Source organism: Pelobates fuscus, chromosome 6 (genome assembly GCF_036172605.1).
Source record: "Pelobates fuscus isolate aPelFus1 chromosome 6, aPelFus1.pri, whole genome shotgun sequence".
Classification (NCBI taxonomy): domain Eukaryota; kingdom Metazoa; phylum Chordata; class Amphibia; order Anura; family Pelobatidae; genus Pelobates; species Pelobates fuscus.
The window spans coordinates 141,850,727-141,866,638 of NC_086322.1; the positions used below are offsets into that span (position 1 = coordinate 141,850,727).

Genomic DNA, 15,912 nt, shown 5'->3' on the forward strand with positions numbered 1-15,912 from the left:
TCTAACACCCAGTCTATAGTTACCTCACTTTGAGCGCTCCACCTATTGACTGGTGTTGGTATATCTAACACCCAGTCTATCACCATATTTTATATACTTGTGTCAAGTTGTGAGAGAATTGCACATTGGTGGTAGCAGCACAGACCTTTTCCACAACAATCTATTTTAAGCGCCTAAATACACAATATTTCCTTCTTGTTAAAATATTAAATTATTTGTGGATGCAATATTAGCTACAAAACTATTACAAGAGCCATAATAGCTCTTGCACAACACATTCAGTGCAAACGCATTTATAGTGTTTTTTGTTGGTTTGTTTGTTTTTTTGTCTCCTGAACTAAATTGGCCTTCTATACTTATATCCCATAAAGATATAAGAGGTGAATGTGTAAGAATTTTGACAAACATGTTTTCATTTTGTACAAATGTTTTTATGCTATGTTTTCTGTGAACAAACCCATAGTTGACATTTAAAGTTATCAAAAAGGTTTCCTCATTTGCAAACCTTACATGTAAAATCAGTGTTGCTAACAACTGGTTATAACAGTACACTAGTTGAGAACACACAGATCCGGTTTTATATACATGTTATAATTTACTAGTAAAAAAGTGCATTAACTTTAAAAATTACTTGGCGCTCAAGGTCTGCGTTCAACCCAACACCCATTAATACCTACCGCTTGCTGCTTATCAAGTTACTCCTGTCAGAACACATGTGTACAACATATTGGTGCAGAATATGACACAGACCATGACAATAGCATTTCTTTTACCCCTTTTATAATGGATTTTATAATCAAATACAAAACTTTGGTCCACTTTGTTATATACAGTTGCAATATCTTAATCAAGATAGTGCTTCCTTTGGTTATTAAGAATAAGAGTCTTGAAATCTCAATGTCCTTTTATTTCCTTTTAAAACGGTTCAGGTAGATTTTTCATTGTCCTCTCCTGTCTTCTGAACCCTTGAATATGTTTTACACGAAGATTTAAAGCAGCTAGGAGGCCAGGTGATCGGCCAGGAAAAGCAACATGGGATATTGGCTTGGACGCTCTTCTCGAAGAAGGAAAACACTGGAAACCACCAAACTCGAGAAAGGAAGTTTGTAGGTGATGAAGACTTTAATGCCTTAAGAGTAAAAAATAAACAAACAAAATAACAACATTAAGACATCTTGCAATATATGGTTCATGTTCCATCAGTATAATGAGAATAGGGGAAATACAGACATGATAGGGAGGTTTTAATATCACCATTGAGGAAGGAGTTTTTACAGTCAAATATCAGGATAATTACTTCTAGATTCTATATTCTTGCTTCCACATGCCATTGTATTATAAGCTTTAAAGATGGAACCTTCGCTTCTGACATTTATAATTACACAATTAAAGGAACAGCCCGCACTCTTAAAACACAATGTAGGGCTTTTTTCAGAACTATTGCTTCAACACGATGTATGGTATTCACTTAAAAGGTGTACGAGAATACACCTGTTTCTCTCAAGTCTATAAAACCTATTCCAGAATATATGGATACTTTACGCGAGGCTCACATTTATCACAGATGTTAAACTGTACGATTGGTTTGGTATAGTCAGACCATGCTCCTGTACTCCTGTCGTTAAAGGACCAGTACGATTGACAGAGCCGCAGTTCATGGAGGATATGACATAGGCTTTTCTGACACATTGCAAAATAAAATAGCACTTTACTTCAAGCTTAATAAAGACTCTGGAGTGTCAGCACAGACCTTATGGTTGGCACACGTAATCTGGGAACTTCTAATCCAGAGAGCATGTATGCTTAAAAAAACAATACCAATAAAAGTCACAGGACTGGCACAAACACCTGTATGATCTTACGAGAAGTAATCAAATACATTTTTCTTCTGAGCAAAAAGAGAAAATCATTGGGCTCAAGAAATGGTTTAATGCGGCCAGCCGGTACATACCGTATATACTCTAGTATAAGCAGAGTTTTTCAGCACATTTTTTGTGCTGAAAAACCCCAACTTGGCTTATACTCGAGTCAATGTCTGTATTATGGCAATTTACATTGCCATAATACAGACAGGGGGCTGGCAGGAAGCTCTTACCTCTCCTGCAGCTCCTGTCAGCTCCCTTCTCCTCCGCGCAGGTCCTTTCAGCACCTCTGTCAGCTCCCAGTGTAAGTCTCGCGAGAGCCGCGGGGTCATAGTGCGGCTCTCGCGAGACTTACAGTGTGAGCTGACAGAGGAGCTGCACGGACCGGCGAGGAGGAGAAGGGAGCTGACAGGATCTGCAGGAGAGGTAAGAGCTTCCTGCCAGCCCCCCTGCCCCCCCACTGAACTGCCAATGCCACTGGACCACCCGGGAGTGGTGAATAAAAAAATAATACAAATATTAATAAAAAATAAAAATACATAATAATAAAAAAAAATGAACATAACAAAAAAAATATTAAAATAAAATAATAAAAAAAATAATTAAAATGCCCACCCCCCACCAAGGCTCTGCATCACACACTCAAACACTGCATTCATACACACTGCACTCATACACACACACTGCACTCATACACACACACTGTAAATAAATATTCAATTAATATAATTTTTTTAGGATCTAATTTTATTTAGAGATTTACCAGTAGCTGCTGCATTTCTCACCCTAGTCTTATACTCGAGTCAATACGTTTTCCCAGTTTTTTTGGGTAAAATTAGGGGCCTCGGCTTAAATTCGGGTCGACTTATACTCGAGTATATACGGTAGTCTGTTTTTGTTTGAAAAGACTGAAAGCTCAGCAGTTTGAACAGGGTAACAGGGCTGAGAATGGTTTTAGCAGAAAGTTTAAAGACAAACCGGTACAATCAAAAAAATGCTTAACTCCTTTCCCACATAGGACACAAAGTTATAGCACCTGCTGACATAAGTCACAAAGTCACACAATATTATACCAAATTGTACAATTTAAACACATCAAATACATAATCAACACATAAAGGTATTAAACCCTACTTAAAATATTGCCTTACCGACATGAACACAAGACCAAGCCAAAATGTTTGCCTATTTTTCAGTTGAACACAGATGTATAAATCTTAAATAGATGCTGATAGACTTAATGATATCCTTTTACACTTCATACATGACCAAATGGGGTTTATAAGAAGAAGACAGGATACCACCAGGAAAGTCTTGGACCTAATGTACAGTTTATAATGCTCAGGAGAAGATGGAGTTCGACATCACTCTGCCGAAAAAGCATTTGAATGGGATTTTTAAAGGCGGTCGTGGTTAAGTTTAAGTTTCCGGGCAGGTATATGTCAGCACTTCACAGTTTATAGCAGGGCTGTCCAACCTGCGGCCCCCAGATGTTGCTAAACGACAACTCCCATGATTCCCTGGCTATCTGTTTCATTGAAAGAATCATGGGAGTTGTAGTTCAGCAACATCTGGGGGGCTGCAGGTTGGATAAGTCTGGTTTATTGCAACCCTCTGCAAGTGTTCACAATAGGGAAGGGGACACTTTTATTTTGCCTATTATTGCCACAACTACATGATTTGGTGCTCGAACCCATGGCATCCTCCATAGAGCAAACCCAGATGTTTGAAGAATTAGACTAGGAGACAGGGAATTTAGGCTCAATCTATTTGCTGACAATGCATTGCTTATTCTAACACATCCCTTGATTTCCTAACCAAATCTACACAAATGCCTTCAAGCAAATAGCACAAACTCCTACTATAAATTAAACACCCATAAAACGGAAGCACTGAGAATAGGAGTCCCAATGACACTAATAGATAGGCTCAAACAGGCTTTTGAATTTAACTGGAAGTATGCCTTACTCTTTTTTTGGGCATTCACACTGCAAAAAAATCCTTGCAGACCTATGTATTGAAAACTACCTAAAATTACAGAAGGAAGTGTACTCCACTATCAAAAGGACACTCCAGACCCCTAAAACACTTTCACAACTTGCTGAAAAGCTTTATGTGTGAAAAGTGTGTCCTCTTTTTTTATTTTGGAAATAGTGCAGATTTCACTAGAAATTAACAATTTTATGAATTAACTTGGTCACAAGTTTTTAAGCAGACAACAGGCCCCGTTACTTCCTGGTTTGGTTAGCTTATTTGCACTGAACTCAAAAGGCAGCAATTGCCCAAAGCATCTGCCTAGCAAAAACTTCTCATTGAGCTGCACTGGGAAGTCTGTGATTGAACAGTTACATAAAGTCTGGGTGAGGTTAGAAGGGGAGGGCTTGCAAAGGCAGCAGACAAAAGATCTGCAGTTTTTGCAAGCTGTTTTTAAATATAGCTACAGTGAAAAAATGCATTATTAAATGCCTGCAAGATTTAATTTGGGGTATACCTACTAAACAGTATTTAGTCAGTGGAATGTCCCTTTAAGACTTTGGAGGGAAAGTTTTAATCCTGGACCAGTCGAATCACAGCTTTAAAAATGGCCCCCTTTCTTAAGATATCCGATATCTATTTTTGAAATCTGCAGATACATGTTCAAATCGAATTTGAGGGACTTTACAACCTTTGTTTGACAGAATAAAAAACCCAGAGTAGCTGCCAATATTTTGCACAAACCAGCTTTTGAGGGTGCCCTGGGCTTACCACACATTAAAGACTATTATAGAAGGGCTCTGTCGGGGGGCCATTTAACACCATCCTTCCCAAACATGTTACTACAATCCACGAAAATAGTTCTGCGCAATTGGTTTTCAACTCAGGCCAACTATTGTAAAACTTCACTGTGGTCTATGGCAAATCAGTTATATACGGGGTGTTCTCTTATTATCCTTGTATTACGAACTGTGGGAGATGGGAGGGGTAAGATTCATGTATCAGGTGTTCAAAGATGGGAAGATTATTCTCTTTCCAAAACTGCGGTCCCTGTATGGTCTGACAGTATGCACTCTTATTTGCAATTCTTTAGCTCCTAAATACTCAGCCTCCAAGAGCAGATTGGGCAGCTGTCCATTTTGGAGAAAATGTTTGAAACAAACTGGTTGTTAAAGTACTCTCTATTTCTATGGATATGTGAAGGGGGGGGGGGGGGGGGTGCGTCTCTGCAGCCTCACAGATTTGTCCCAGCATAGCACAAAGAATTAGGGTGCATTATTGCTTCAGACTGATGGATAAATGTGTTTCAAATCCATAAGGGGCTTATATTCTGTGCATCACACATAGAAATTATACGTCAAATAGCATACAGGTGGTATACAGTTCTAGCTCTGTTAACTCGTATCACTGGCACAGACAATGTAAAATGCTGGAGGTGCCAGTTAGACAGGACACTATGCTACATGTGTGGTAGAATTGCACACTGATATTTAAAAGAAATAGGGATACACCTGCTACCTACTGTTGAGTCAAGTCTGCATATTATGCTATATAAAAACTTACCTAACATATTTTGAAAGATGACACTAACAGATTCTCAAGTATATGAACTTTTATTCAGAGTATTACATTATACTGGCAATGGCAATCATCATGATGATTAAAACATTAATTTTTCACGCTTAACAGTCAGCAGGAATAGGAGTCTCATCTTTTGCCAAAGCTCTGTAGCTATGGTGTAATATCACATGTGTTGCACAATAATCTGTTCTTGTAGTAGTTCTCTATTGATGGAGCTAAATTCCTTTTAAGACATTGTTTATTACATTTTAATTTCCTCTTATCCATAATACAATCATATAATATCAATTGCATTACTGCCCTGAATAAAGCTAGCATACAATGAGCACAAACCATAAACTGGTTTGCATAGAACAACTGAATCACTGACATTCACAAACTAAACAAACAAAATACATCTCTACCTACTTAATTATTCAGTGGAAAAATCTCTTCTAAAAAGCATGCAGCTAAACAGATTTTAGAGACTTCCAATTCACAAAAATCTCTTGGAAAGAAACGTACCTTTTCCAAGCCAGTTTAGTGAATGGGTAGTCACTGATTGGCTGAGAGCGTCAGCAGACAGCTCTCAGCCAATCAGCGGTGGCACGCCAAATGCAGCCTGGGAGGAGATCAACACTGGAGGTGTTAGAACTGTTAGAAAACAGTTTAACCACTTGGGCTAAGAGTGTGCCATGGGCTTCCTTGAACTATAAGAACTTAATTTAGATTAGTTTTTATGGTGACTAAACTGTCCCTTTAATCATTACAAAAGAGGCCTTTTTAAAAATGTGTTGACCTCAAACAACAACCTTAACCCCTTAAGGACACATGACATGTGTGACATGTCATGATTCCCTTTTATTCCAGAAGTTTGGTCCTTAAGGGGTTAAAGGACCACTCTAGGCACCCAGACCACTTCAGCTTAATGAAGTGGTTTGGGTGCCAGGTCCCTCTAGAATTAACCCTTTTGATTATAAACATAGCAGTTTCAGAGAAACTGTTATGTTTATAATAGGGTTAATCCAGCCTCCAAATCCTCTAGTGGCTGTCTCACTGACAGCCGCTAGAGGCGCTTGCGTGATTCTCACTGTGAATTGTAAATGCTTTCCTATGCAACCGGCTGAATGCGCGCGCAGCTCTTGCCGCGCATTCAGCCGAAAGGGAGGATCGTAGGCGGAGAGGAGGAGGAGAGCTCACCGCCCGGCGCTGGAATAAAGGTAAGTTTTAACCCTTTACTCTGCATCCAGCCCGGCGGGAGGGGGTCCCTGAGGGTGGGGGCACCCTCAGGGCACTATAGTGCCAGGAAAACGAGTATGTTTTCCTGGCACTATAGTGGTCCTTTAAAACTCATGCAAAAAAGGAAGAATTTTAATTCATATTCCTTTTCTCTTTGCTACTTTCAACAGTGTCAAGAAAATTATAACAGACAATCCCACCTAAAAGTCATCTGTTTTGCAATCAAATCACTCAACGACTAACTCTCTTAAGGGACGCTATAGGCACCAAGACCACTTCATCTCTTTGAAGTGGTATGGGTGTAATGTCCCTGCCCCTTAGTCCTGCAATGTATAAAATTGCAGTTTTGAGACACTACTAAGTGTCTAAGACAGCCTCTCATGGCTGTACCTAACATACCAGTATTACCGGACTCTGGGTCGCTTAAATGACGCTGGACATTCTCACGCTCTCATGCGTCAGTGATATCCCCAAAGGAAAGCATTGAGTCAATGCTTTCCTATGGGGAGGGCCTACTGAGCTCGCCGACCATGCCATTAGGTCCACCCATCGGATGACATCGGAGGGGGTGGAGTGCCAACCCCGGCATTGGAATTGGGTACTTTTTTTTTTTTTTTTAAACCCTTTATGTTCCGGGGGGGCAAGGGAGAGGGGGAGGTGTGAGGGAAGTGGGGACCAGAGGGCACTATAATATCCCTTTAATTCCCTTTCTACCTGTCTTTCATCCAGTTGTGTTCCAGATATCTCAACAAGAGCACTCACAAGACCTTGATAGGTCAAATCGAAGGCACAGTGTGTGCATCCTTAAATTGACATGTGATGATCATTTGACTTATATTTGTTAGCTACCATACTTAAAAAAATAATAGAGAGTTTTGTGTGAAGAAAGGATTTTCTAATCTCTTACCTTTTCATTAGCCATTGCATGATACCACCAAAACAGTCTTGTGGTGACAAAATATGCAACTACAACATCTACTGTGTAGTGCTCACGAGCAACTAAAATACAGATCACTCCGGTAGCACTTAGAAACCAGCAGATTAGGTGGTACCACCAAAAGTGACGAGGAGAGTCTGCAAGACAGAAAATATTTAAATTACAGAAATGAAAATGATCAAGTAAGCCTTCACAGTACTAAAAACACAAATACCAAACTAAATTAAACATCTTAAAAGCCAATGGTCCATCAGCAGCAGAAGGACCTATGCATTTTGAAGAAGATTTTAGTTGAAACAGGTTGTGCACTATGTTAAAATTGATTTTCTGCCACTGGTGTAATGCAAATGGTTTATTTTCATCTTTATTCCACCATGTGAAAAGGACTTGGGGGTTCACGAAAAGGACTTTGGGATTGTTATAGACAACAAACTATGCAACAATGTGGAATGTCAATCAGCAGTGGCCAGTAAGACATTATCATGCATGAAAAATGGCATTCATTCTCAGGATGAGAATATCATTTTGCCTCTTTATAAATCACTGGTAAGACCACATATTGAATATGCTGTGCAATTTTGTGCAATTTTGTGCACCTTTTCTAAAGAATATTATGGCACTAGAAAAAGTGCAGAGGCGGGCTACAAAATTAATTAAAGGAATGGAATATATCAGCTATGAAGAAAGGTTAACAAATTTAAACCTATTTAGTTTAGAAAAACATCGCCTGAGAAGGGATATGATAACATTATACAAATATATTCGAGGCCAATACAAACCATTGTGTGGAAATCTATTCACTAACCAGATTTTACATAGGACACAAGGTCATGCGTTTAGACTGGAAGAAAGAAGATTTCCTCTAAGTCAAATGAAAGTTTTTTTTACTGTAAGAACAATAAGGATGTGGAATTCTCTGCCTGAAGTAGTGGTTTTATCAGAGACCATACAAATGTTCAAACAGCAACTAAAAGCATTCTTGCAAAAACAGAATATTCAGGGATATAATTTTTCAATGTAGGGTAATAGCTGCTTGTTTCAAGGATAAATCTGACTGCCATTCTGGGGTCAATAAGGATTTTTTTTCCTAGTTTGTTGCAAATTTGTTTTAAATGGTTTTTATTTTTGTGAACGTTGCGATAGTCAAGTACTTTACATTTATGACAATATGAATGTGTATGCCTACGCAGAGGCTTAGCTTAAATGGAAAAGCGTTGTATGACGGTGAGCCGTCCAGTGTAACTGGTCAAATCAACGGTTGCAATATATCATTAACAAAGCGGTAACAAATTGAACTCTGTACAGTTAACAATCACTTTCAGACTGGCTAATGTCAATTCTGTGCATATTCCAACAAGACCCAGGGAAACAGGGCAATGCTAAAGTAGTTATGATTCTTAAATTAATACTTAATGGAAAGGGAGATGAGGAGATGAGGAGATTGCAAAAACAATTTATATGAAAACTAGGTAATTTTTTATGGCGAGTTTATTTAGTTTTACCCCTAAAAGGAGGGCATGGGGGGCTGAATACACCAAGGAGCAATCTAAACATTAAAAGTAAATATATCTGGTTTTAACATTCAAGTGTTCCATTTGGTTCACATGCATTTTCTTTTACATATATGAAATGAATAACTCTCCACTGTGACGCAGTGTATCCATTTGTGTGTTATTTTATATTAGGTGTATTGGGTAAATAACACAATGAAAAGGTATACATTATATATATATTAAACATAAAGGGCAATGTGGCTGTGCCAAGCTTTGTGCCACATAAGGGAAAAGTAGGAGCACATTAAATTCCAGGTAAATAATATGAATACACGTTACAATGTTAAGAACAACAATACAGTATCCCTCCTTTTATGTGCAGCTATAAATGGAAATCATTACGACAATTTGCATCCTGAAGCTCATAACAGTGATAAGTGACTTGGCTAGCAGAGCAGAATGCTGGTAATGACACAGGATGCACAGTAAATGGTGTTCTGGTTTTAAGATATGGCATCAAATAGTAATTTGGAGGAAATCAAGCACATGGCTTCTTGACAAATTTAGCAACCTCATTATGATTAGCAGAGATTTAAATAGGTTAGGTTTTCTGATATAACCCCCACACACACCCACACCCACCCGAAAAGAAAAAAAAAAAAAATCAAAATAGCAATAGAAATTAAAACACTCAACTGCTTCTGCTGCTCTAGCGGTCAAGATTATTATTATTGCCATTTATATATCGCCAACAGATTCCGTAGCGCTTTACAATATTATAAGAGGGGGGATTTAGCTATAAATTGGACAATTACAAGATAACTTACAGGAACGATAGGTTCAAACGACCTTACAGTCTATAGGGATGTATATATATGGTAATTGGCTGATTAGAACATGTCATCAAAACAGTGAGTCACCAACTTTGAATGTAAAACATAAAAACAGTTGGAAAGAATGTAGAATACAGGAAAGAATTAGCCACAGGTTCATTACTGTGATTGAGTTAGCATGTATAAACTTAGCTTGATGGGCTCCATGAGACCTACTGTTCTACTACACAGTCCACACCCACCTGTAAGAGTGGCGTAGGCCACATGATCAAGCTGGTAATCCTTTTATTTACAGTTAGAACCCATCTGGCAGCCAGGGTTTACTAGATGGGTTACACACCACACTGGGTGACAACAACAAGGCTAACACTACCTTAGGGCAGCACAGGCAGCTGTCTTAGGGCTCCCCAATTCGGGGAGCAAAATAAAATCACGCCTCGGCTCGCCCACTGCAAGTGGGCCCAGAGACCTTTTGATCTACACCTTCGTCAGGTGGATACCTTGCATATCCCTTTTGCAAGCTCTGGCATGATCACTAATAGTATTGGAGTATTGCCATGGAATCCCATGGCAACACTGACCCAGAGAGCTGGAACTCGGAACAAGAATATAGAAGGTCTTCACCTAGAGAAGAATAGAAATATATAAAAAAAAACAAAATATTTTTTTAAACTAATAGATCATTTGAAAAGCTTATAAAATATATTAAATCGTGGCCTTGGTCAGGTATGGGAGGCGGTCTATTGAGGGGATGACACCATGAGTCAACGCACTGGGTGACACCACCACCCCTAGTACTGTCGCTGTTTATATATTACTTTATTTTCTTAAGTAATGAAATTGTGTATCGGTTTGGAAAGAAAGTACATCCATGAAGACAGATTTTCAGATTCACATAAAATTTCTCCCGACATGAGGGGGCGGGGCCGGGCGGCCATGCTACCAGGCTGCAAGACAACATGGCTCCTGAAGAATTCAACTAAAGAGGGGCACATACCCACTTTACTCAGCATGGATGACCCTGGAAGTTCATGGTACGGGGTCCTGGAGTGTCCCGGTGCAGCTGGAGCACCGAATTTCAGGTGAATCTGGGTCCTGGTGAGATGCTCCGGGGCTTGGGGTCCGAGTCCTATCCGGGAGGGGAGTGGGGCGGACGACCGCTGCCTCACTCTCCGACCCGGCTAATGAACAGCACAGTTGTGGCCCCCCCGGCACCGTTCAACCACCCCCCCCCCCTGGACCGGCGGGTGTTATCCTGGTCCCCACCGGGCACATAAACATCTGCAGTGCCCCTGGGTGACTCAACTAACGGCTACCACGCGGCCCCAACAAAATGGCCGACAGCGACGCATCTAACTAACAGGCCATCAGAGAAGAACCTTGCATGGTGCGCTGAACCTCACAACACACAGCCAGAGCCATGACCACCTCTGGAGTTACTCTGCAACGGCAACCCACAGCAGCAGGCTTGGTGCCTACCCCAACTGTGCACACCCCACCGGAGCTCCCTATAACTAATTCCACAGACTAACACTGAGTGAGTACCCAGAAAGATCATCCACACACAACGACTCAATCACACCGCTACCCGCACCTGGACACTGTAGCCTGTAAAGCACCACACCCGCACTCACTTACCGACCGGGTGGTGGGAACACGGCGATGTACGGACACTTTGCCCTGCAGCGGGTGCCTCGGACTCAAAGGACTCTTGGGTGCCCTACGGGGATTGTGCCTGTGCCGGAAAGCGGGATGCCTACTGGAGCCATTCCTGAAGCCGAAGCCGACAGCTGCCTCAGAGCCTCATGACGGAAGGCAACTAAGGCGCACAACACAGGACTCATCACCGACAGCCTTAACAGAAGACACCCTGGCTGTAGTAACCACTAACCGGACTTATCTGCTGCCAACAGTTGAGGTTACAGTACATGTTGGTTTCGATACCCTGCTTATCGCTGTCAATAACCCAGTAAGCCACAGTCTGCCTGGTGGTACATTACCTAAGCGGGTACCTTAGCTAGGCTATTCTTCTATAAAAGCGCCCGTATACACATCAGTAATCTACATACTTAAATAATTGCGCATTCAGTCTCTGGTCCCAAGCAGACCCCTAGTGTAATCCCTTAGAATGAGCGACGATAGTACTTAAATATTAGCAACATGATTCAAAGAGCTCAAGTATACCAATATCTATTCTTAAAGCCAGCCAGGTAATCAGTGTGCATACCCTGCTTTGCTAACGCTTATGAGCTCTCCCCACTGTGACACCTATTGAACCTGTTTATTAAAACGCAAACTGTGCAGTGAAACAGATATATGTTAAAGTTATGCTCTCTCATGATCAATGTCTATGTACATCTGTAAACCTTGCAATGCACAACAAAAATAAAGAATTAAAAAAAAAAAAAATTCTCCCGACACGTTTTTCAATTGAACCCCAAATCAGTTTTCTCAAAACTCATTACTAGTGGATTTCTCATACTACCCAGGATACCATATGGGTAGTGTAACGGAGCTTCCTGTACACCGATTGGCTACCTCCGCCGACGGATGCTCCTAGCGCTCCCCGAGGACTCCAAGCACTCCACCAGACACCATCAGCACCGCAGTCCCCACGTCCAGCATTACAGCTTGACTGGGACTTGCCGTCCTCCACCCACCCTGGACCCAAGACCAGGATCCAGCTTCCAGTGGGGGAACCTCTCCTCCAAGAGAGAATAACAGAAACAGCTCTCAAAAGAGCTTAGTGATTATAATCCCTGGGGAGTATAGTGATATAGCAATCCCCAGGGTAGATGCAGCCTCCCCCCCCCACACACACATGAGACGAGACTCCACGTTGAGGGTAAAACAGGAACTCTAAGTTTAATGGGGCACACTGGCCTTTTATACAATTTTACCAACCAGGGCGCCACCCAGGTGGACCTGGGTGGGCATCGGGACACAAGATCAACAAGCCAATAAAAACAGTGTTTTACATTCAGACAATCCCATACAGTGTACACATTCCCTCCCCTCTGCTTAAGAAATAATTGAATTAATTACTGTAGCAACTCAATTATCTCCAAACATAAAATACAAGTTTTTATACATTTTTGAAAACACCTCAAAAACATAATAGAACCCCATAAAACCTACATTTCCTGATAGCCCCGATCTGGGGGAACAATATACTTAAAAAACACACAGATCAGTTCAGGGGTTCAAAAGCTGGCTGGAGGTGACATTTCTGCCCGGCCGCCCACGAGGCTACTGCCCAGAATAGTTCCATAAGTTCAGCTGGGTCGGCCGGTCTATTTCAGGGGTAGGGAAACACATTAAAATAACAAAAGGACTGTTTGTGCATCTGATTCTCCCATGTCTCTTGTTCGTGTGCTTCAATGTACTGAACGCCGCTGCGTTCGTATGAAAAAGAAACAAATTGCTGGAAGTCTGGAAGGCCGTTCAACAGTTTAAGATGGCCTCCGCCACGTGTTCGTGCATATGAACGACGACAACCCAGCCGTTCGTCAATTAAGCTGCGGTTAACCACAGCTTCTGGGAGGTTAATAGGCTGCACACCCCACTTGCGGGTGGTCCGGCTGTTCGTCAGTTTGTTCGATGAATGAACACCATAAGCCTAATCCATTCGACAAGCCCCATTGTGGCAAAACTAGCCACTTATAACTGTATTTTCTTAAATGTGTACCTATAGCTTTAAGAACCAAGTGTATTCCTGCATAGTATATTACATGCGAACAATAGCGTTCGTATGCTGGTGGCATGAAAGCCACCAGCATTCATACATTAGTTTCACGAATAGTGAATTTCAACACTGTTCGTGAAACAAAAAAACTACCGAAGGGAGACCACACACAGGAGGTTGTGTGGCTCCCATTAAGGATTGCAACATTGTTGCAATCGGTAATTAGAGAGATTCAGGGTGGCCGCCGTTCGGCTACCGACCACGTGGCGGTCGGCCATCTTGGATCCTTTGTTAGCTCAGCGGTATTTGGTCGTTGAGCGCCTGGAACTAAAATCGGCTACTCGACAGCATGAATACCGCTGGACTTCCAAGTCGTTCGGGAGCCCCGGTTCTTCGGTAATGTGTTTCCCTAAGGTCAATCGGTAGTTTGCATGTAACTTGAAAGTAATGTTTATTTTGTGCGGCGTTCAGTTATTTATGCTGGGATCTGAGCGGTACTTTCACGAAATGTGCGCTCAGACCCCAGCTATTTACCGAACGTCCATTTGTTTAAATATGATGAATAATATTGAAGTTATACATTTTCATGTAAAATATTGGTTCTGCTGTACGGAGGGATAATCCACTTAACTGTATATTCTAGTGGGAGTATCCCTCTCGTACAGCAGTGCATGATGGGAGAAATGTCCAGGTTGTTAAGTTCCCCATGTAGTCCCCTACTGTACAACCCCTGTAATGTCAGTAGGGAAACCCCTTGCATGGAGAATCCCATAAATACTGTGGCCTGTGATTAAAAGCTCAGTTGACTCCCAGCCTATGTGTCGTCTAGTTCTTGGGAAGGAAGGATTCTTACAACGCTACCGGGATAATTGTATGCTGTATTTATTTGCCTGCATTATTTTATGCTGTTCCTGTTACCCAGCGGAGATACTGTGGATTGTACTACCTCTCCGCTACACCCATATACTGCACCATAGCAGGGAAAAAGGAACGAACCATGTTTTTAGCCCAAAGTTCACCACAGGACCATAGTCACAGGGCAGGAGGCTGGCAAACAGGCCCCTCCAAAAAACAGTGGCGCGGTTACTTTCCCAAATCAGCTTACTTTCACACACACCCACCACATCTGATAGAACAGATCACCGCCTTGCTACTACAAACTGGAGTGGATGTTCGCCAAATGAAATAACTTGACAGGTGTTACAAACCACCTCATAACATTTTGTTTTATAGTTCCTGAAGAACCATACCGATTGATACTTTATGGCCCCCAATGTTCCCATTCATCTCTATCTAGAGAGGTCCCTATATTTTCTCTCTCAGCCACTTCATCTTTCTTAATTCCCACATATGGCATGTGCAGTCACACATTCACAACAACAATTTGTATAAGGAGGTAAACACTATATATAAATCAAATTAAATCAACAGGGTGCAAACGTAGGCAGACACTAATCTAAGAGTCAAATACAATAATATACAAACAAACCAGGATGGACACCAAATCTGCTAAAATATAATCAATCAGATGCGTAACTAGAAACCACCGGGCAAAAACTGCCGTGGGCACCCCCAGCCCCCCCATTGTGTCTCATCCCCCCCCTACCCCTCCATGTGTCTCATCCCCCCCCTACCCCTCCATGTGTCTCATCCCCCCCCTACCCCTCCATGTGTCTCATCCCCTCTGCCCCTCCATGTGTCTCATCCCCTCTGCCCCTCCATGTGTCTCATCCCCTCTGCCCCTCCATGTGTCTCATCCCCTCTGCCCCTCCATGTGTCTCATCCCCTCTGCCCCTCCATGTGTCTCATCCCCTCTGCCCCTCCATGTGTCTCATCCCCTCTGCCCCTCCATGTGTCTCATCCCCTCTGCCCCTCCATGTGTCTCATCCCCTCTGCCCCTCCATGTGTCTCATCCCCTCTGCCCCTCCATGTGTCTCATCCCCTCTGCCCCTCCATGTGTCTCATCCCCTCTGCCCCTCCATGTGTCTCATCCCCTCTGCCCCTCCATGTGTCTCATCCCCTCTGCCCCTCCATGTGTCTCATCCCCTCTGCCCCTCCATGTGTCTCATCCCCTCTGCCCCTCCATGTGTCTCATCCCCTCTGCCCCTCCATGTGTCTCATCCCCTCTGCCCCTCCATGTGTCTCATCCCCTCTGCCCCTCCATGTGTCTCATCCCCTCTGCCCCTCCATGTGTCTCATCCCCTCTGCCCCTCCATGTGTCTCATCCCCTCTGCCCCTCCATGTGTCTCATCCCCTCTGCCCCTCCATGTGTCTCATCCCCTCTGCCCCTCCATGTGTCTCATCCCCTCTGCCCCTCCATGTGTCTCAT

General features: G+C 42.3%; 1 protein-coding gene across 2 annotated transcripts in view; it reads right to left on the bottom strand.

The window, feature by feature from the left end:
- Nucleotides 1-228: 228 nt before the first annotated feature.
- SGMS2 (sphingomyelin synthase 2) overlaps nucleotides 229-15,912 on the bottom strand; it is a 66,493-nt gene continuing 50,809 nt past the window's right edge. For both annotated transcript variants that reach the window (XM_063460061.1, XM_063460062.1), the window contains exons 5-6: nucleotides 7,543-7,709; nucleotides 229-1,129 (exon numbers count right to left, since the gene is read on the bottom strand). In XM_063460061.1, coding sequence (XP_063316131.1) covers nucleotides 926-1,129; nucleotides 7,543-7,709 — 371 coding nt within the window. In that variant the 3' untranslated portion in view covers nucleotides 229-925. The remainder of the gene's footprint in view (nucleotides 1,130-7,542; nucleotides 7,710-15,912) is intronic.